Genomic DNA, 22,115 nt, shown 5'->3' on the forward strand with positions numbered 1-22,115 from the left:
CATATGCCTTTCTGCTTGTTGCTAGGGTGGGTTGGAACCTTTCAAATCCTCTTAAAAAAAAAGCCAGGAAGCGGCCACCACTCTAGCCTCCCATGTGAAGCGGGTTTAGAAGTGTTTTTAATGTGGGGCATATGGCCCGTGAACCGTGACCTGTCTTTTTGCAAGCCATGGCCCATGATATCTTTTTGTTGGTTTGATGTTCAACCTAAAAGTATTCAAATGCAGGGGTGGGGTCATGTGGTAAAAAAAACGGCGACCAATCATAAATGAGCGGAAAAATATGAATCGGAGTTAAGGATAATCTTCATGTCCGTCTGTCTGCCCGTCTCTTTCATGCACTGGCTGCGTGACAAGATCTGCTCTCTCTTGTTCTCACTGTGTTTTCTTCCTGCAGACCTGCTCTCTTCTAGGATTAGGGTCTCGGTCTCCTGGCTCCCTTCTTCCATCATTCTGATAGTGGTGCCTGTTACCCTTCGTGCGTTGGGTTAGGGTTTCGGTGCCCTGGCCTTCTTCTTCTTCCTCTTCGTTCGGCATTAGCACTGGGGTTTCGGCACCCTGGCTCCCTCGGGCTCCGACGATCGTGCGTCGTCGCTTACACCAGCGACGAACACAATGAAGCGCGCTTACAAACTCCGTATCCTACATGTGGTTAATTGCCTGGTAGTTTCCTGTTCCTACAGTCTGCATTTTGATTTTTGCTTGCCCGCAGAACGATTTCTTGCTTCCCCCGTTACGCCATTTTCTTCCATCATGCTCATATACTTGTAAGAGATCAATGTGCATTATTACCAGGAAGTACTGCTGTGATCAGCATAAAAAATTTCAATGTGTTATGTGAATCCTTCACCTACATACCCAGAGGAGTTTGTTGCTCATGCTACGAATGTCAATTGCTTGAAAATCGGCAAGAAAACGTCAAGGGTACTTGTCACCGGGGGTGAAGATCATAAAGTTAACATGTGGGCTATCGGCAGACCGAATGCTATCATGGTAAGCCTCCCATTTTTTTCGCTCCTTGTAGAAACGTTGTATGCCGGACTGGCATAACACATTACACCTCTCAAGGACATCCTTATTTTGATGGCATCAACCTCTCATCAACAAAGAGACATGATCTTATTGAGACTGAGGGCAAAGGTGTCCACATCTACTTTATAAACCATCCCTTGTTGCAAATTTTGTCCTTCTTCAGAGCTTGTCTGGACACTCAAGCGCCGTGGAGTCAGTTACATTTGATACTGCGGAAGTTCTGGTTGCAGCAGGAGCTGCAAGTGGAACAATCAAGCTATGGGATCTAGAAGAAGCAAAAAGTAAGTACTATCAGCCAGGTTGTTTGATACGGAACATGCCATGTGGCTATTTCTAAACATGGTGGGAATCGCTTGGAACGTCTTTGCAGTTGTAAGAACCCTAACTGGTCATCGATCCAATTGTATAGCGGTGGATTTCCATCCGTTTGGAGAATTTTTTGCCTCTGGTTCACTTGATACAAATCTCAAAATATGGGACATCAGACGGAAGGGCTGCATCCACACGTACAAGGGGCATACTCGTGGTGTGAATGCAATCAAATTTAGCCCTGATGGCCGCTGGGTAGTCTCTGGTGGAGAGGACAACATTGTGAAAGTGCGCTATCTTTTTGAACTTCTGGTGTATGTGCATGTTAACATGCTAGTTGTCAAATTCAAGTTGAAGCAAAAACTTTCAGAGCTGATACATTATATCTTGTTTGAGTTCGTCTGTTATGCACAGGTTAGCGTATCATGTGCAAGATTCTAAGATAACATTTTGTTGTTGAGCTTTTCAACTCAACACTTGTTGTTCACGGTGCAATGAATAATGAGGAAGGGGCAATTGCAGCTTGATTTTTTAATGGTTTGTTTTGGCACATGTGATTCCAGCTGTGGGATTTAACTGCTGGCAAGCTCATGCATGACTTCAAGTGTCATGAAGGGAAGATTCTATGCTTGGATTTTCATCCGCATGAATTTCTGCTTGCAACAGGTGATTCCGAAATTTCTATGCATTTTCTAGTGGAGACTGGTCAAAAGAATTTCCAGCCAGTAATTATCTGTATTTGTATGAAGTCTGGCTACATTATTTTCTATTTGAGGCTATGGTTGAAAACCTGTACATGCCTTTTTTTTGTAGCTTAATTGTTTCCTTATTTTATAGGAGTTATCAGGCCACAACTCTGGGACATCAAATAAAATGCAAAGTTCATGTAGTTTTAGTTTGCATTTCTTGCTTATACTCCTTGGGTATTAGCAATTTGGACTTTGACTGACCCAAGCAATTCTCCTAAGATGTGCTGCTTGATGTTGTCCAAAGGCAAGCTATGACATGCCTTGGTTTAGACATGTTGCTGGATCCAAAAATGCGGGATGCCAATGGGCAATTTCTGCCAAAAACTGCTTAGGAACTTCTGATGAGAGCTGTGAGGGAGGCAACGAAATTAGACTGCCGGGCTGAAAAGAATTGGAGGCTGGATGACAAGGAACTGAAATGGCAGAGCAGTCAAGATTTGATTTTGTGCTTCAGCATGTCATGATCTGAGGATACAAGAAGGAGCAGCCAGGCAGAAGAGGAGCAGCGGTAAAGCAATGAAAGTGGGGGATGGAAGGTTCAGCCAATGGATAGCACAATGGCCATTAAAATTTAAATAAGGGAAGAAACAGTTGTCAGTTAGGTTGCCTGGCTTTAGCCTTTGTCCCGTGTATAAAAGGCCCATTTGGAGTAGAACTGGCAGGCATAGTTTTTAGCTACCTGAGAACTTGATTTTTCTTGGTGACCAATGACCACATGCCCTTGGCCTGAAAAAAATTACTTTTACAGCTGAAGGGTGTGCATTTCTATTAGCAACTCTTGATTGAACACTAGAAGGAGAAAGCACAGGCGGAAGCTTAAACAATAAACATATGAGAGAGTGCAAAGGAGATGGAGAGACTTGGACAAGATCACCTTTTATAACAGCAATAAAGCTTTACAATGGCAATGGCCAGCAACAACTGAGTGTTGAACTATACAATAAAATGCCCAGATAAATGGTAAAGCCCCAGAACACTGAGATGCACAATTCTAACACCCCCTTTGCAGCTCATAGTGTGCAAGAGTTGGAAGAAGATAAGTTGATGAAGATGCAACCATGGACCCTCCAGCACCGGGAATACTGGAATCACCTCGGAAAGAGCTTCCACCAACCTGTTTCCTTGAAACAAGATGCCACCACGAATAGCAAGGAACTTGTCATCTTTGTTGGTAAGGGGGGATCCATATCCACAGCAGCAAAGAACAAATCTCAGCTCTCAAACACTTCTCTCAAGTGCTTTCCAATGAAGCGAGGCACCAGGAACAATCAACCCCCTCTCAAACCGTAGAGAGGAGGCGGCGGGACAGAAGCAAAACAGTCCAAGATCCACTGGGAACCTCCTACCGGAAGGGTAGGGACTCGTGGAGGAAGAAGAAAATGTACAGCCACTTGTCTGGCAACTCCACATGCAAGAGAACTCACCAAATCCGATGCCGGTGCAGAAGACACAGCCACAACTCCACCGTTTGCCTCTGTAGAAGAAAACGCAGCCACCAAAACTGGCTGGATAGCGTCTATAGGAGAAAACGCAGCCAAAACACTTCAAGATCTGCCTCTGATTCCTAAAGAGCAAAACACAGCCTGTAGGGCTGGCCGACAGCAACCAGAAGAGGGCTGGACCAGAAACGCAGCAAGGTACTAAACGTAGCAACCGTATGGACTGATCTACAGCTAGAGAAGTGATGGAGGCAAAACGCACAGCAGAAGTGGGCAGATTTGCAGGGTTTGGAGCAGCCTGGACCTAAGCTTAATACCATGAAGGAGAAAGCACAGGCGGAAGCATAAACAGTAAACATATGAGAGAGTGCAAAGGAGATAGAGAGAGTTGGACAAGATCACCTTTTATAACAGTAGTAAAGCTTTACAATGGCAATGGCCAGCAACTGAGTGTTGAACTATGTGCAAGGGAATTGGTCGAAGGAGTGAATAATGGGGAACTCCTTATATAGTACATCAGTGAGCTGGCTGATTGCCTCTAGGGCTGGCCGACTGCTCATAGGACAAATAAATAGGAGAAATACAAAGCCCCAGAACATTGAGATGCACAATTCTAACACACTGCACTGAGCATTCTGCTCTTGTATATTACAGTGCAGTGTTTTGGTTGCTTGCATATGATAGTAAATGGCTCACTCAGGAGGCCACCTGAAGTATGGCTTCTTGAGCTTTCATAGTGTTTGCAAAGCAGGTGCTGTCATGTGATCCTGTTGTCTGTGTGTGTTGACACCCTTCAACAGGTCAAAAAGACCTTAAATAAAGCTCAAGTGTTCAGTGTGCTTCATGTGAAGGAAAGCAAACTTTTTCAGTGAAGGCTTGGAGATGTGCAGCATTATTGTATGGAAGGTGAAGGATGCAGAAGTCAATTCAAGAGGCACTTGTGCTCTATTTTATCTGGCCAAAAAGCAGACACTAGTTTGTCTGCACTTGTGTTGCTTTAGTTCAATTTTGGAAAAGTGAAAAACATCCATTTCAATAGCTCTTGATGCACTTATTTCTTGGCATGTAAATCAAGTAATTTTGTTTCAAGCCATGCTATCTTGCTCTTTGGAACTTTTTCAAATTTTTTTCGACAACAGCTGCAAAAAGAGAAGAGCTGCAATGTTTAAGATGTTACACGTGCATGGCATCGATGACTTTAAAAGTGAGCATGCCTAAGAACAACTGCAAGGAAGCAACTTGTAGACTGCTTTACTGAAAGGTTACTAAGCACATCAAAGTCAATTGAGGAGGTCTTTCACATCAACTAGGGCCCCACTTTCATGCTTACATTTTGTCTTAAATCAAAGCTTACATGTAAGTTTGTAACAAATTTTGTTTCCTTGAATCAGGTCTACCCCTAGTTGTGCACTCACTATCAAATTTTTGATACACAATATAGACTTGATTTTTTCAACCAACTGGGGTCTAGTATTAAAGGCACGGTTTTGAGAGAGGTCCCCAATCATAGGATATTACAATAAGCCCTTAAACTGAATTCACAGGTCAGGACATGCTGGTGAGTGATCACCAGAGGACATACACCTTACCTTATTTCTGCCTCTTCAAAAGTAGTTGGGCTTGGCACATACCATACATTATACAATGAATGAGCTTTCATAAGATATAGAAGAGTCTGATATGCGAGAGCATATTAATGTGTCACGTTTACATGCCTTGCACTGCATTAGGACCTTCAAAATGTATCGGTTGCCTTCAGTAGTCATCTTTTCTTACAATCTGGCTAGCTTGGTATACTCTCGAGAGTCATTCTGAATGAATGTCCTCTTATGAGTTTTGTTTATGGATTTAGTGTAAAAGTCCTCATGTACTACATTAAAGCATGATCACCATTTTATTTATAAGGTTGGTGCGTATGCATGTTCCTTGGCTACCAGTTATTTGATTCAGGCTATGTTTGATGTGAGTGCATTTGACTCTTGACCTGTGATTTTTGGTTTCCCTTCTAAGTCTTGACGTTTGTCAACAAGAGGAAACAAGTGTACAGTTTGTAGATGGCGCATCGGTTGAAAATTTTCCAGAGCTGTTTCTTACTAACGTCTTGTATTTGTATTGCCTAAAATATGCTATACGCTTTCCATGCAGGATCTGCTGATAGAACTGTGAAGTTTTGGGATCTTGAGACCTTTGAGTTGATTGGCTCAGCCGGACCGGAGGTTGGTTCAAGTCTGGTAAATTTTGTGCTGTGAGATTCTACACCCCATATTTCATCTTATGCATGGGCTTGTTTTAAGCAGGCTACTGGTGTACGCTCCATGATATTTAATCCAGATGGCCGTACTTTACTGGCTGGTTTACATGAAAACTTGAAGGTGAGCATCATGCTTGTGCTGTAATGATCAGTACTATGTATTGGGAGTGTTATTAAACTGAACAGCAATTTGCAGGTCTTCTCATGGGAGCCATTGAGATGTCATGATGTTGTTGATGTTGGGTGGTCCAAGCTAGCAGATCTTAATATTCACGAAGGGAAGCTTCTTGGTTGCTCCTACAACCAAAGCTGTGTTGGCATCTGGGTAGTTGACTTATCAGTAAGTAGTTCTTGTAAAGGAGAGTGCTTGTCCTTGAAGTCAGTTAGTTCTTTAATTGCAGTGTCATGCCTTTCTCTCTTGCACATTGCAGTGTGTAGGGCCTTATGCCCCTGGAAATAATAGTTGTATGAATGGCATCACCACAATTAATCAGCCCTCTCAGGAGATGGTGGATGGAAGCTTGAAGAGTAGCAGTGTGGTTCGGAACGCGTTAGCTCATGTGGAATCTTCCATGAAAGACATGAAGCTGAGTACTCCGACAATATGTATGTTGTGATTATGTTGAATCTTTTTGTGATGTAGTGTTCAGTGAGTAATTTTTGTTCCATGGAAATTACAGTTTGCATATGACAACAGCAAATGTAAAATGGCTTAAAACATGACACAAACTATAATGAAAGACATTACGTCAGGTTTCTTCCAAATTTTTGGTCATCAGTTTTTTTTTTTCCATAATGCATGGAGCATTAGCTGCCATAGCTGTAGCGCCTTGTTAAACAAGGCGTAATTTCTTCTTGTTCAAGTTTGAAGGATTCATTTCCTCGTGCAAATGACACTACCAGCTGAAATATGATGGAAATGTGCAGCTGCAGATAGTGTGCCAAGTACACCACAAAGAGTTGCCAGCACAGGTTCCACAAAAGTGTATGCATCAGGGTCTTCTGCAGCCTCAGCATATGTGCTCGCATCAAGAAGAGTTGGTGCTGGAAAGGTTCAACCTACTCCCATGGCTCAGCCAACCAGTAAGCTTGATACGGCACCCATTGTGGTACCAAGACATGTGCCAGGGGTGGAATCTGTTATTGCAAGGCCAGTTCTAGAAGTAAATTCTGCTAGACCTATGGCTCATTTAGTTTCATCCCAAACCAATGATTCAAGCAAGGCGGACAACTTCAAAGGTACCAATGGCAGCCCAAGGACTGAACTAATTGCAGAGATTGATGGTTCAGAAAGGAAGAGTCCTGTGAACAGGGGAAGGCTACTGCCTAGTGCTACTGTATCGTGTTCAGAGACGCCAAATGAGGGAGCCCCCGTTGTTGATGAAAATGAACATCGAAATGTCAAGTGGATTGGGTCTGGAAAATTTAGAAGAATTGCCTCCATTGGAGCAGAAAGAGAGAATGTTATACGAAGAGTGTGGCCATTTCCTGGTAAATGTTAGCCTGTTTACTACTACAGCTTTAGGCCAAATTTATTTTTCAATTTTTGATCATCTTGTCACTTGTGTGTCTAGCATGTCAAAGCAATGACTGATATTATACATGGATGTAAGAACGCCGAATGCTGTCCTATTTGTTGAAGAATCACAACCTTGATTTGGGATCCACCTTGTTAATCACTGAACCTGCTTGGCAAGACGATGGGAGGAGAAATTGTTTGAAGGTAGCTTGATGAGCTGCTACAGGATGAGTGTAAAGCTTATGATCTTCCCACATAAAACTGCTGCACAAGCTGCGTTATAGGCACTACAGGAGAAGTCACTTTACCACGTTTACAGGAGATCTTTGCTACGGTGTTCTAAGAAGGCAGGAGCTTGAATGCGAGGAACCTGGTGAGGAGGTGGGGATCCTGTTTGCAATGCAAGTGGACTGGAGAGTGAGGGAAAGCTTTGTTTTGGATTAGCCCTTGGGTTGCAGCCAGGGGTCATGACTCATAACAAGCTAGTGATCCCACCAGGCTGGCTACTCAGCAAACACTGTCCATTCTCATGGGTGTTATGGCTTGCACACATTGCATTCTTGTAGCAGCTATGATTCTTGCACACAGCCGCTTTTATTATTATTATTATTATTATTATTATTTTTGGAGGGGGGGGGTTGTCTCTCATTTGGAGGTTTTGTATGTGTGTATGTGTTCTGGGTACAAAGGGAGGCCTGGAAGACTAGCTTTCTTTTGACAAGGAGGGGATATTTTCAAACCCACATGCTGCTCGGAAGGTCTCACATGTAGCCTCACCCTTTACCAATCCTGTCTGCTGCCATGGTCTGATGCTTCTGATGCTGTTCAAAGATCAGTTTGCATGTGTGCGCTCTAGCTGTTTCGCATGTCAACTCTCAGTAGCTTTCTGTATAGAATTTGAAGTTCCATAGTTGTCAGGTATGAAAATTTCAATTCGGACGGTATGTTCAAATACGGTCTTGGAATGCACCACTAAATTTTGAAAATAAAAATATGGTGGAGGTACGGTCCATTTAAAAAATACTTAAAAATATAAATATATATTGTTGATGGAGGGAGAGGCTTGAGGAAGAGCGAGCGAGAGGGAGAGGGAGTGTCATGTGCACAGTGTGTATCTATCGTGTGCTATACGCACGCAAGACTAGCTTCGAGGTTTGGGGAAGCTTGGAGCTAGATAGGCTGATTGGCGAGTGGAGTTAGGGATAGACTAACGGGCGGGCACCCAAGTATGGACGGGCGGGCGCCCAAGTGTGGACGCCCGATTGACTGGCCAAGAGCCTATAAAAAGGTGGCCAAGGTTAGTCATTAGTCATAGAGTCTCGCGTGATTTGTGAGAGCTCTATGGTCTGGAGCGTGGATCTAGTGCAGACGTGCACCTGCTTTATGCAGCTGAGGCCGGCAGCAATCTCGAGACCCGCGTTGGTAGCTTTGTGGCGGTATGGGACGTCGCGAGGTGGAGATTGGTCGGTACGTCAACCTAGCTAGCTCAGCTCGTGGCTCGGTGGGGACAGCCAAGACTGTGGGCTTGCCCACGGCTGTCATGGTTGGGAGGTGAGGCAGGCCTGCACCCCCTTGTTGTTTGTTTGTTTGCAGGTTTCGAGTCTCGTACCAGGAGCGTTCCACGAGGTGATCCGGTGGGGATTTGACAGTGGTATCAGAGCGTGCCTCGTGAACGAGCAAGTCGGTAGGTAGAGAAGATGAGGTCGAAGAAAGGTATGTGTTCAAGAAGCTTGCTGTTTTGTTATGCATGCTGCTGTTTTTTTTAGATAGTATGTGCTTTTTCATCAAAGAACCCGTGATGGAGAAGGTGGTCTAGTAGGGTTGGTTTGCTTTGCAAGAAGGCGGCTGGTTGTATTTGTGCAGTCGCATGAACAAGTCGTGAGAGAAAACAGAAAAAAAAAGCATGTTCGTTTTTTTTGTTGAACGTGAGAGAGAGCAAGTGTGTGAGAGGTGTGAAAGCTGGCGGGCGTTGGCATACTGGACGTGGGCTACTGGCAGTTTCAGGCGGTCAGGCGGGCACCCAGGCCTACGTAGCCAGGCGGTCAGGCGCCTAGGCCTACGCAGCTAGGTGACCAGGCTGGCGGGTGCCTGGGCCTATTCAACCAGGTGGCTTGGCCTGTGCAGGCAGCCAAGCCTAGGCGCAGGCTGCCCTGGACGCTTGAGCATAGGCGTTGGTTGGAACGCGTGGATGGCAGTGAGGTGGCCGATGACAGCAAAGCAGGCGCCTGTAGCTCGGTTGGTGACGGCAGTAGCGCAGGTGACGAAAGCAGCGGGCTAGCGGCGTTAATTCCAAGAGGGAAAAAAACTTTATAGGTTTTAATTGACATGAATATAAATATATTAAGGGGGGCCTTTAAACATGGCATGGACTATGATAAATTTAGAGTTGTGTGAGGTAAATTTAGAGTTGTGTGAGGATCCTTACAAAAACATGATCATGGAGATGACTAGGAACTTGAGAAAAAGAATAGAGAAGTATTATAAATATATCAACTTTATTGATAATTTTTATATTTTAACTTTTTTCCCATGCAATATAATAACAAAAAGTTTGTGATGGCAGCGACATTGTTTTTTTCTTAGTTCACAATATATCTTGCTTAATAGATTTCAAAGTCCTTCTTAATCTATAGATTAAAAGATTTTGGTGAAATTTAAGAAGAAGGTCAAATTGAACATTTGCATACCTAATCAACACATTGAACAAATTGAACATTTGCATAACTAATTAACATATTGCCTCCTTATCATGCTATCATATGCATTTTTTTTGAGATGCATGACAACTATCTTAAATCTTTCTACATCTTACAACTATCTTAAATCTTTCTACATCTTCTCTTGTTGTTAAAATGTGTTATAACATAAATACAGTGCCACAAGCTTGATATTTCTTTTCATTCATGAGAACTTAAAATTAAACACAGAAGAGACACATTTTCATTGTGTATAATATTAGCTTTTCTTTGTCTTGCATTAGTTTTGAAAGGTAAATGAGAAAGTATCTATAATATTAAAGTAAAAAATATTATTTATTAGAAGTCATATTAGAAGAATATACCTAAGTCTTCTTGTTTAAGGGTCAAAAGCTAAATCTAGCGATAGAAATGTTTGAGGTTGCGAGCTTTAGAAAAGAAAAAAGAAAATATGAAAATTATCCCCAAAATGCCTCTTACTTTCTTCATGTGCTCTATACTAACAAATTTCAACTTTAACTAGTTTGATGTTATTCTCTTAACAAAGCATGTTGGTTCCACTTTCATAAGCAACAGTGTCCAATTAGTATGCTAGTTCATCAAGCTTACTTGGTGGTCCCACCACAATTAGTTGGCTAGTCATAGCTATCCATCATGCTTAGTAGATTTTAGATTTACCAAAAATATGATCATTTTTACCCACATGTTTAAAATCATGATCCAATTGAAGCGATTTCAAAAAAATTCAAACTACGTGCTTATATTTAGATTATTTGATCACTAAATAAAGATTGATGCTTAAAATAAAAACGGCATGCCATAGTTCACGGGTGTCTCGACTTACATATGGAAAGTTGAACTAGGTATGGCCATAACGAGTTTCTCGTATTACCTTTTGGGTTAACCAATGCTCCAGCCACTTTCCAGCAAATGATGAACGATCTTTTTCGTGAACATTTGGGAAAATTTATGGTGGTGTTCCTGGATAATATTTTGATATATAGTCGTACTCTTGAGGATCATGTTAGACACCGCACGATTGTCTTATCTATTTTAAGACAGAATCGACTATATGCTAATAAATGTGAGTTTTTTATGACAGACATTATTTACTTGGAACACAAGATTACTAGAGATGGATTGAGCATTGACTATGACCGAGTTCAGAAGGTTTTGGACTGGCCTATACCGCGAACAGTGAAACAACTTCGTTCTTTTCTCGGTTTTGTTGTTTTTCTTCGAAAATCTGTGCAGGAGTACTCTCAGCTCACACTACCGATGACCAACTTGTTGAAAGGTCGTGGACGTAAGTCAAATCAAGCTATCACTTGGAATAACGATTTGGATATGGTCTTCAGACTTTTGAAAGATAAAGTCAAGTAAGCACCTATCTAGGCATTACCCGATCCTAGTCGGCCTTATGTTCTTGAAACTGATGCCAGTGACTGCCATCGGGGCTGCTCTATTTCAAGATGGTAGACCGGTTGCTTTTGAAAGTAAAAAGTTAGACGACACTCAATTTCGTTGGCCAACCCTTGAGAAGGAGCTTTATGCTGTGATTCATGCTCTCAAGGTTTGGAGACATTATTTTTATGGCTCCAAGTTTGTGGTATTGACTGATCATCAGTCAATCAAGTATGTGTGTGATGCGGATGATTTGAGAGGAAGGAAAGCTCGTTGGGCTGAGTTAATGCAAGATTTTGATTTTGAGATCCGTTATCGGAAAGGGTCCATGAATAGTGTTGCAGATGCGCTTAGTCGAATTAGAGAGGTGAATACTTTGTCGTTCACTGAGATTTCTACTGACTTATTTCAGTCATTGAGAGGACTTTGCAAGACTGATAGTTATTTTGGTCCATTTTGGCAGAAGATCCAGGACAGGAGCTCATTGATTGACCAAGACTCAATGACTGAGCAAACTACCATTCAGGCTGTAGGAGGCCAGTGGATGATTCGGAATGGTTTACTATTTCGTAATGACAAAATTTGTGTACCACATATTCCGGACATTAGGTCCAAGATTCTTAAGGAGTGTCACGACGCCTCTTCTGCTGGACACCCTGGGATACACAAGACACTATCGTTAGTAAAACACACTTTTTATTGGCCAAAGATGAAAGGGTATGTAGAAGATTATGTCAAATTTGTCAGGAAAAGAAAGCTGAATGCTTTAGACAGGCTGGGTTGTTGCATCCTTTGCGAATCCCAAGTAATAAATGGGAAAGTATTTCCATGGATTTTATTACCGGATTTCCAAGAACACATCAAGGCCACGATTCTATTTGGGTTGTGGTAGATCGCTTGACAAAAATGGTTAGATTTTTACCAATTCGGAAGACTATTACAGCTTTGCAATTAGCACGGTAATTTATCGAGCAATTGTTTAGACTGTACGGGTTACCGCAAGACATAGTCAGTGATAGAGACTCTAAGTTTACGAGTGATTTTTGGAAACTTATTTTTGAGAAGTTGGAAACAACTTTGAATTTGAGTTCCTCAGATCATCCTCAATCTGATGGCCAGACTGAAAGAGTGAATTAGATTTTGGAAGATATGCTTCGAGCATATGTATCCAAAAGACAGAGTTCATGCGAGGATTATCTTCCTATGTTAGAATTTGCATATAACAGTACTAAGCATACGAGTACATGTTTAGTCCTTTCATGCTTATGTATGGTTTTCAACCTAGATCACCTGTTACAGTAAGATTATCAGGACTTTAGCATGATGCAGTCCGTAATTTTTTGCAAGATATGCAAGAAATGTTACAAGTTGCGAAGGAATCGTTCACCCAGAGAGTTCTCTGAAGGAAAGATGGTGTATTTGCGAGTTCCGAAAGATTCCGAGACTTTACGGCCAGGTCGATCTCCGAAATTATCTCCTAGATACTGTGGACCATTTCGTATTCCATGAAGGATTGGTTTAGTTGCATATGAATTGGATTTGCCTTCTCATGTGAAAGTTCATTCTGTATTTCATGTCAGTAGACTTAAGGAAGTACTGGGTGGAATAGACCAGTTAGTTACTCCTCAAAGAAATTATAGATGTCGAGGACATGACATTTGTTCTGCACGAACCTGAAAAGATTCTTGGATTTCGTGAAAGAAAATTGCGTAATACGCTTATCACGGAATACAAGATCAAGTGGAAGGATCGTGTTGAGGAGGATGCTACATGGGAGACATTGACTACTCTTCAGAGAGATTACCCTGGCTTTTTAGTGAGCTCAGGAGTGAGCTCTTAGAGGAAGGGGAGTATGTCATGTGCACAGTGTGTATCTATCATGTGCTATACGCACACAAGACTAGCTTCGAGGTTTGGGAAAGCTTGGAGCTAGGCAGGCTGATTGGCGAGCTGAGTTAGGGATAGACTAACGGGCGGGCACCCAAGTATGGACGGACGGGCGCCCAAGTGTGGACGCCCAATGACCGGCCAAGAGCCTATAAAAGGGTGGCCAAGGTTAGTTATTAGTCATATAGAGTCTCGCGTGATTTGTGAGAGCTCTATGGTCTGGAGCTTGGATCTAGTGAAGACGCGCACTTGCTTTATGCAGTCAAGGTCGGCAGCAATCTCGAGGTCCGCGAGGGTAGCTTCGTGGCGGTATGGGACGTCGCGAGGTGGAGATTGGTTGGTACGTCAACCTAGTTAGCTCAACTAGTGGCTCGGTGGGGACAGCCAAGACTGTGGGCTTGCCCACGACTGTCATGGTTGGGAGGTGAGTCAGGCTTGCACCCCCTTGTTGTTTGTTTGTTTGCAGGTTTCGAGTCTCGTATCAGGAGCGTTCCACGAGGAGATCCGGTGGGGATTTGACAGGGAGGGAGGGGCTTGAGGAAGAGGGAGAGAGGAAGAGGGAGATGCTTGAGAGAGCCTAGAGGGGAGAGAGGCTTGAGCCTTGAAGGAGAGCTCGAGGGAGAGGATTGATTTTGAGCAATGAGTACTTGTGAGGGGAGGGTTCAGCAATGAGCATTTGTGAGGATGGGGTTGGGGGAGGGGCTATTTTATAGGATACATCATGCAAGCAAAGGCAAGCAAAGGGCCAAAGGCTAAAGCCTAAACAATCCCCAAAATGCCCAAGAAACGGCTAGAAAAATGAAAAAAAAGGTAAAAAAAAAAGGCCAAGAAAAAAATGGGGAAAATAAAACGGTCTACTGGATTCGACCGAACCGCCACCGTACCGCCCGTACTGAACCGAACCGTCCGTATTGAACCAGACTGCCTGGGCGAACCAGGTGCCACTATGGTTTGAACATCAGTTGGGCATTTTGTATGGCTGTGAATGTTGCTAATGCACTTTGCTCCTGCATAGACTTCATGGCATTGGAATTATAGCAGCTGCTCCTAACCCTCTAAAACCAAATATCAGGAATTTATTTTCCTATGGTGGAAGATTTACCCTCAAATCAGTAGGGGTGTTGGGACAGCAGTGTCCAAGGTTGCATAGAGATGCTGTTCATACAGTATGAAACTGTACGAAACCTTATGCAGTCGTTTAAAAAAAAAAGTTAGGGCCCAGAAAACCCATGCATGCCCTTTTTTGGCTCATTTCCTTCTGCATGCCACTTCCATACCTTGTTTCACGATCTGCCCGTGGCCATCAATCTTCCGTTACAGATGTGCACTACTCTTGCATGCTGCCCAAGAAATGCATGGCAGATTTGAGGCTTTTTCCAATGTGGGTTTGGGGCATTTATTTCTGATTTTTCTTGCTGTTTTTTTTCCCTGTATTGTGTAAGCTCTCGTGAGCTATGAATCATGAACTTTTGATTAAATTTGTTGAATCAAGCTTGGTTTATGATTAAAAAATAGTGTATTTGCACCACTTTTGGACCTTTATTGATGTTGGCATGCCAAAAAACAATATTGTTTGCATGTAATGAGTTATTCATACTTTTTTCAAACTTGTGACCCTTTTTTTTTTTTGGGGGGGGGAGACCCCGGGGGTAGGCTAGGATAAGTGAAATCTGAACATTATAATATGCTTTTACTTTATTCTAAAGTTAAGAATCAAATGTATTTAAAAGAACCAAACTCGTGCTTAGAGTGGAATTTAATGTTCTAATAGGCTTGCAAATGTTAATGATTTTTTACCTTTTTGTACAGATGATGATGCAGTGAGGGGTGAAGATCGATATACCAGTGCGAGAGAAGCTTCATTGATGGGTAAGCATTCTTATTTTTTGCATTTTCTGAAAGCAGAACAGGCAGTCATCTTGTGAGTTTTCTAATGCAGGTGCTATGGAGGCTGGGCGGGCATGGTCTGTGGCAGGCACATATAATAAGAAGGATACAGCAGTGGGAGTGGATATGATGAGTATGCGTAGTGGGCATGGAGTGAGAACATCAATTCTTGATGCAAACTCTTTTATTCTGGTATGTGGAGGCTGAATTATCAAAGGCTCATAAGAAATAAGGCGTCAGGTTTCTTGGCAATTTGTAAAGGAGTTTGGGATGGTTTTCTTGATTATGGAATTACATTGCTGAGTCCTGAATGTGTGAATGAATATACAATTGCATGCACTTTTAAAGGGATGGAATCATGTCCAAGAGGGTGATGGGATGACATTTTCTATGGGATTGGCAGCCGTGGTACTACACTTATGGGAGCAGATATAATGGGTGTGTAGTGCAGGTTCAACTGGTTGCTCCACAACCCATACAGTAACTAATCAACTGGGGTTGGTCTGCACATCTGTAAAACATGCACATGTCTGTTTCTTGCATCTTGTTTGCATGGATATGCCGTGTCTGCATCCTCTGTGCTGCCTCTGGTGCCTTTGTCTTGAGGCTCTCTGGCAGGTGTGATAGGTAGCTAGTTTTTTTTTGGGTGAAAGGTTAGTGTATTAGTTAAACATCTGCCGGAAGCAGAAAAGCCAGGCACTGATGATGAAGGGAAGCCTGATACATATAACTTGCAGCACGCGTGCGCGCACGGGCGCGCACACACACACGTATAACCAGACCAAACCCAAGAGTGCAGGGCACAAAGAGACACCAACTAAGGCAACTGAGGAGAGCAACTGATTAGCTCAGTAGAACAGAGTCTTAATTCAATATTCCCATGAGAAATCAGGGCCCAACAACTTGCAGACAGCTTTCAAGGAGCAATGAGGAAACCTATCTACCATCCAGGGGCCTGTGATGACCATTCCTGGCAGAGTTTCTGACCAATATAGTCATACATGGCACTCATAATCCCGATCATAGTGTTACTCTGTGTTTTTCCCTCTGGACAATGAGCAGGTGGGCACGGGCATAGGCACAGGACGCACAGTGTGGACAAGCATCAAGTTTGAATGTGAAAAGGAAACCTGTAAGTGTGGCCAGCCCAAGTGTGAAAGGGGACAAAAAGGATTTTTAGAGTCATAAGGTTTTTAAACCTTTGAATGATAAAAAAATAAATATTATTCTTTGAAAAGCATGCGTTTTCGCTAAAGTTGCTTTTGGCGTTTTTGGAGAAAAAAACACATTGCCTCTTTAAAAAGAGCGCAGGGTGGCGGAATAATGAGGTGGTCGCCGTGTGGAGTCGCCGACTTCTACGCACAAAAGCTATAACGCCAGGCGGCTACCAGGCTGAGGCGCATACAGTTACAAGTGGTGGACGGCGCTGCTGCACATGTGGCTACAGGTGCCAGGCGGGTACTGCTACGCTGAGTGATGCTGCTGCCGCCGCTATCTGCTACTGTTGGCCGCCGCTAGCTGCTGCTACTGCCGCCTGATGAGCTGCCACCGCCTGATGCAGCTGCCACCACCGCTAGCTGCTGCTACTGCCGCCAGCCACTGCCGTTGTTGTTGGCTGATGCTGTTGTTGCCGTGCTGCTGTTGGGCACTGATAAGATGCTGATGCACATGACCTACAGCAGGGTGCTGCTGCACATGGGCAGCTAGGCAAATGATTAGGTGGTTGAGCATGGGTTTCTACCAAGTAAAGAGCGACCAGGCGACTACATCTATGGGCTACAGCCAGGCTGGCGTCAGGCAAGAGTCTCTCTGCAGACAATATGGCAGTCAGAACGAGTGTCAGACGGGAGGCTCTCTATGCCAAGAGGCTGCATGTGTGGAAGCAGTCAGCGTGGGTCTCACTCTGTCTCTCTCTTGGAAGAAGGCGAGCTGAAGGAGGCACCGAGGGGCTAACAGCCAAGGAGTCTCTCTCTCTCTCTCTCTCTTCGCAAGCAGGTTTTGTTTACAAGATTAGGATACAGAGGATCAGGCTATATATACACAGGATGATGTTCTTGGAAAAGATGTGTGTTGCTCTTCGTCTTGGTCCTATGTGTATTCAGGGATGGCTTGATACGTCTATCTTTCTCTCTCTGGGTTTTTGGCATCGTGATTGAATGATGTATAGGAGGATTTATTTGTCATGGAAACAGGACATTGGTCTTTCGAGAAGAAACAAGACTTTGGTTTCGAGGATACAGGCCTATGGTTTATGGATACTGGTCTCTGGTTTCGTGAGGAAAGCATGTCTTTGGATTCATGTGAACAGGTTCTAGTTTCTTCGAGGTTACATGCAGGCTGTGACTAATGAAGGACATATGGTTTGGTACAACCCTACTGCTGTTTGAGAAAGGGTTGTGGGATCCATGGTTGAGATGGAGAAGACCTTTTCAAGTAGGGAGGTGTCGTACAGGTGTGTCTTCTCTATGGAATTCTTTGCTGTAATAACGAGAGTTCTTATTTGGAAAGTCCTAGGTGAAAAGCTAAAAGGGATCCTATTGGTAGAGGATTCTACAAGGTGTACTTTGTACTCAAATTTTGATCAAGTAAAGAAATACCGCAAGGGGCGCCACTCCGTTTTGGGACCAATCGGTGTCCTTGTACTATTTGCAAGAGCATTCTAGCTCCCCTGTTTGTTTTCCTTTTCCAGGTTCTCATGGGTGATGAAGTGTTTTGTGTGCGAGTGTTTATTCCACCGCCCATCAAATTTGTGAAGGCCGGTTTCATGGTTCCATTGCCGGGATATCGTCTACTTTCTCAAGGAGGCGAGCCCGTGTTTGCACATCAAAAGCTTCAACATGTGGAAAGTGACAAGGAAGTAAGGAGGCAGTACAGGATAATGAGTCTTTGCCTATATGAGGTGAAGAGCAAAAGTTGAAGATGAAGCTCAGGAGAAAAGACACCAAGGACAAGAAGTAGCCAGCCAGGAACAAGAAGCAGTTGAAGTGTTATGGTGCGAAAGATGGGTTGAAGGTTATGGCTTTCGACAGGTTGTCACCAGTGGTACCTTCACAGAGGCTTCATGGGGTTCGGAAAGCAGCTTCTTTCTATGTTTAGCAGTGGTGATCTAGTATGCTTCATTGGGGACTTGTGCTTACCACTTGGATGGAGTGCAAGCAGGTTTTGGGTGCCTGTGGATGTATCAGATGAGGCTCAGTTGGAAGCGGAGGAACTTGATGAGGTTCTTATTCCAGAGCAGATACTGGCACATAAGGAAGGAAAGGTAGGAGGTAAACCGTAAAGTTTCGTGTCGCTATCTTGTGAAGTTTCAAGAACTATTCACCGATGGATGCGAAGTGGATGGAGGAGGGTGACTTAGCAGATTCACCTAAGGTATTGCAGCTTTATCTTGATGCTTTTGAGTTGGAGCCGACTCTTGCGACGGCTCATTCAGGTTCAGCAAAGCATGGGTCTGGAGCATTGCCTAATGCTCAAGAGGGGGTAGCACCTCCACTCCCTTGTTACAGACAGGCTCAGTTTTTTCATCTAGAAGTCGCTTAGTGACATCTTTGTACTCACCCGAAGGTACTGAGGCTGACAGTACATCTGCTTATGGGACTTCTATGATATTGTGTACTAGTCACATGAGATGGTAAAGTTGGGTATGGTTCACAGTCGGCCGCACCTTGAACTATAACTGCAACTATGGATGGTTTTTGCCTTTGGAACTAAGGTATGACTGAGGAAGATTGGAACATTGATCTTTGTCATATGGTTCTGGCTGTGCTTGACCACAGGATCGGTCAATTGGATTTTGAGATGATGCTATTTGCGGAGTTGGTCTCCTTTGGAATGGCATGGTTTGGTTGAGCTCAAAGTTTGTAGCAACCTGAGCTTCGAGACTCTATGATGGCATAAGTCTTGCGAGCAGTCCTAGAGTTGGTTTGGTTCATTGATATATGGATTGAACTCTATCTGTGCATGTATTTATACACTTTCTGAGGTATTATTGTATTCTGGTGCCCTTGGATCCTAGTACCCTTGGGGATACATAGCTAATACTCTGGATGTGTCAGGATGAGATGCATGTATGTTGGTATGATACATCAGGTACTTTACCATGTTCATGGTGTATCACTGAATGTGGCTCTTGCGGGATGGCCATGTGTAGAGTGTGTAAAGCATCAAGAGGGACATATGTGGGAAGTACTTCGTGGATGTATAGTTTAGATGCATTGAGTGCTTTCATATGCTCCATCAGTCGTGGGTCCTACGGGATATACATGGGTGTAAGGCTTGCGAGCAACCCTTAGACTGTTATATTGGAGTGGGTAGAGCATCTTGAGGAGCATATTGTTTGCAAATGCATATATGTGTCATGCATATGCGTGTCATATGTAGAATGATGCATGGTTTTGTTTTTGGCTAACACAGATTACGTGTTTCCACTTGATTTTAGACTTTTGCTGCAGGTTCTGAAGGAACAAGCAAGAGTTGTTTGTCACTTCGATGTGACAGTGTGACCTTATTGTTCAGGATGATTGTTTCATCACCCAGTTGCACTGGAGGGACATTGCTTTGGTCATATGGGAATCTTTCTTCATTGGATGCTTACTGTGTTATTGAGTGCAATCGAGGACGCTTGCTATTTTTCAAGAGGGGGGTATGTTACGACCCTGTGTTTTTCCCTCTGGACAATGAGCAGGTGGGCACGGGCACGGGCACAGGACGCACAGTGTGGACAAGCATCAAGTTTGAATGTGAAAAGGAAACCTATAAGTGTGGCCAGCCCAAGTGTGAAAGGGGACAAAAAGGATTTTTAAAGTCATAAGGTTTTTAAACCTTTGAATGATAAAAAAATAAATATTATTCTTTGAAAAGCATGCGTTTTCACTAAAGTTCCTTTTGGCGTTTTAGGAGAAAAAAACACCTCGCCTCTTCAAAAAGAGCACAAGGTGGCGGAATCATGAGGTGGTCGCCGTGTGGAGTCTTCGACTTCTATGCACAAAAGCTATAACGCCAGGCGGCCACCAGGTTGAGGCGCATACGGTTACAAGCGGCGGATGGGGCTACTGCACATATGGCTACAAGCACCAGGCGGGTACTGCTGCGCTGAGTGATGCTGCTTGCTGCCGCTATTTGCTCTGCTGTTGGCCACCGCCTGATGAGCTGCCGCCGCCGCCTGACGAGCTGCCACCGCCTGATGCAGCTGTCGCCACCGCTAGCTGCTGCTACTGCCACCAGCCACTGCCGTTGCTGTTGGTTGATGCTGTTGCTGCCGTGTTGCTGTTCGGCGCTGATAAGATGCTGATGCACATGACCTATAGCAGGGTGCTGCTGCACATGGGCAGCTAGGCAAATGATTAGGTGGTTGAGCATGGGTTTCTACCAAGTAAAGAGCGACCAGGCGACTACATCTATAGGCTACAGCTAGGTTGGCGTTAGGCAAAAGTCTCTGTGTAGACAATATGGCAATCAGACGAGTGTCAGATGGGAGGCTCTCTACGCCAGGAGGCTGCATGTGTGGAAGCAGTCAGCGTGGGTCTCACTCTGTCTCTCTCTTGGAAGAAGGGGAGCTAAAGGAGACATCGAGGGGCTAACAGCCAAGGAGTCTCTCTCTCTCTCTCTCTTCGCAAGCAGGTTTTGTTTACAAGATTAGGATATAGTGGATCAGGCTATATATACACAGGATGATGTTCTTGGAAAAGATGTGTGTTGCTTTTCGTCTTGGTCCTATGTGTATTGAGGGATGGCTTGACACGTCCTCTATCTTTCTCTCTCTGGGTTTCTGGCATCGTGATTGGATGATGCATATGAGGATTTATTTGTCATGAAAACAGGACATTGGTCTTTCGAGAAGAAATAGGACTTTGGTTTCGAGGATACAGGCCTATGGTTTATGGATACAGGTCTCTGGTTTATCAGATACAGGTCTTTGGTTTCGTGAGGAAAGCATGTCTTTGGATTCATGTGAACAGGTTCTAGTTTTCTTGAGGTTACATGCAAGCTGTGACTATAGGAAGGACATATGGTTTGGTACAGCCCTATTGCTGTTTGGGAAAGGGTTGTTGTCACATGCACTCTGCACTTAGTGCATGGTGACAAGATGGCTCATCATCAGAAGTGCAACATTTGTACAGTTTTAGAACCCAGTAGGATGATATTTGTCGTACGCTGTGACCCCATTGTACATCCTCGGTCCAGGATAAGTCAGGCACGAGCTACGTAGGTCATTCCTCAGCCTTAGTGGGTCAGTCAGTCAGTCAAGTCCCTTAACCCACTTGGAGAGAATCATTCATGCATGTAGAGTCAGTAGAAGCCTTAGGGTTTGCATCAGAAAGCACTCTGCATCTTGCATAATATGCATACATATGCCTGTGCATCATTTAGAACATCCCCAAAGCCTTAGGGAATTTATTGGGATTTATCTGGTATTTTTTCCATATTTATTAGTATTTATTTATCATTATTTGCATTATTGGGCATTTATAAATATTAATTTTATTAAATGACCAACCTCCAGTTAGTATAAATAGGCTTGCCTAGAGCCTCTTTTGCTCATTCAATCTTCATTGTGCTAAGAGCTCTCCTCTCTCTTGCTTTCAGCCCAAGACTAATCCAGCCCTAGTGCCCATAAGCTTTCTTCTCCAGCCCCTTGAGATCCATAGCTTCAGCCCAGCCCTAGGTGCTTGTCCTCAGCATCAGTTCATACCCTAGAATCAGCATACATCCTCAGCTCAGTTCCACGCCTGAAAACCAACAGCATTCAGCCTGCATATCTGCGTTTTGGTGCAGCCTTACAGCAGTCTGCCTGCGTTTTGCTACAGCAGCAGCACTACAGTCATCAGTTGCTCATGCGTTTCAGTCCACAGCCTTCTCTAGATACCTGCGTTTCTGTCCACAGCAGAATCCAGCCCTGAAGCAACAGTCTACAGCAGTTTCCAGCCCTGAAACAGTTGTTTGCAT

The 22,115-nt window shown here is 43.8% G+C and overlaps 1 protein-coding gene across 5 annotated transcripts in view; it reads left to right on the forward strand.

Moving 5' to 3' along the window:
- The first annotated feature begins 268 nt into the window (after window positions 1-268).
- LOC147622796 (katanin p80 WD40 repeat-containing subunit B1 homolog KTN80.4-like) overlaps window positions 269-22,115 on the forward strand; it is a 59,294-nt gene continuing 37,447 nt past the window's right edge. For 2 of the 5 annotated variants that reach the window (XM_086822441.1, XM_086822440.1), the window contains exons 1-12: window positions 313-634; window positions 860-990; window positions 1,193-1,310; window positions 1,400-1,626; window positions 1,902-2,004; window positions 5,672-5,742; window positions 5,824-5,898; window positions 5,974-6,117; window positions 6,209-6,383; window positions 6,705-7,268; window positions 15,093-15,152; window positions 15,223-15,362. In XM_086822441.1, coding sequence (XP_086678567.1) covers window positions 613-634; window positions 860-990; window positions 1,193-1,310; window positions 1,400-1,626; window positions 1,902-2,004; window positions 5,672-5,742; window positions 5,824-5,898; window positions 5,974-6,117; window positions 6,209-6,383; window positions 6,705-7,268; window positions 15,093-15,152; window positions 15,223-15,362 — 1,830 coding nt within the window. In that variant the 5' untranslated portion in view covers window positions 313-612. Of the gene's footprint in view, window positions 635-859; window positions 991-1,192; window positions 1,311-1,399; window positions 1,627-1,901; window positions 2,005-5,671; window positions 5,743-5,823; window positions 5,899-5,973; window positions 6,118-6,208; window positions 6,384-6,704; window positions 7,269-15,092; window positions 15,153-15,222; window positions 15,363-22,115 lie in introns of all 5 variants that reach the window. The other 3 variants (XM_086822442.1, XM_086822438.1, XM_086822437.1) reach the window with 2 other exon arrangements.

Source organism: Cibotium barometz, chromosome 28 (genome assembly GCF_041138505.1).
Source record: "Cibotium barometz isolate CiBa-2024 chromosome 28, ASM4113850v1, whole genome shotgun sequence".
Lineage (NCBI taxonomy): Eukaryota > Viridiplantae > Streptophyta > Polypodiopsida > Cyatheales > Cibotiaceae > Cibotium > Cibotium barometz.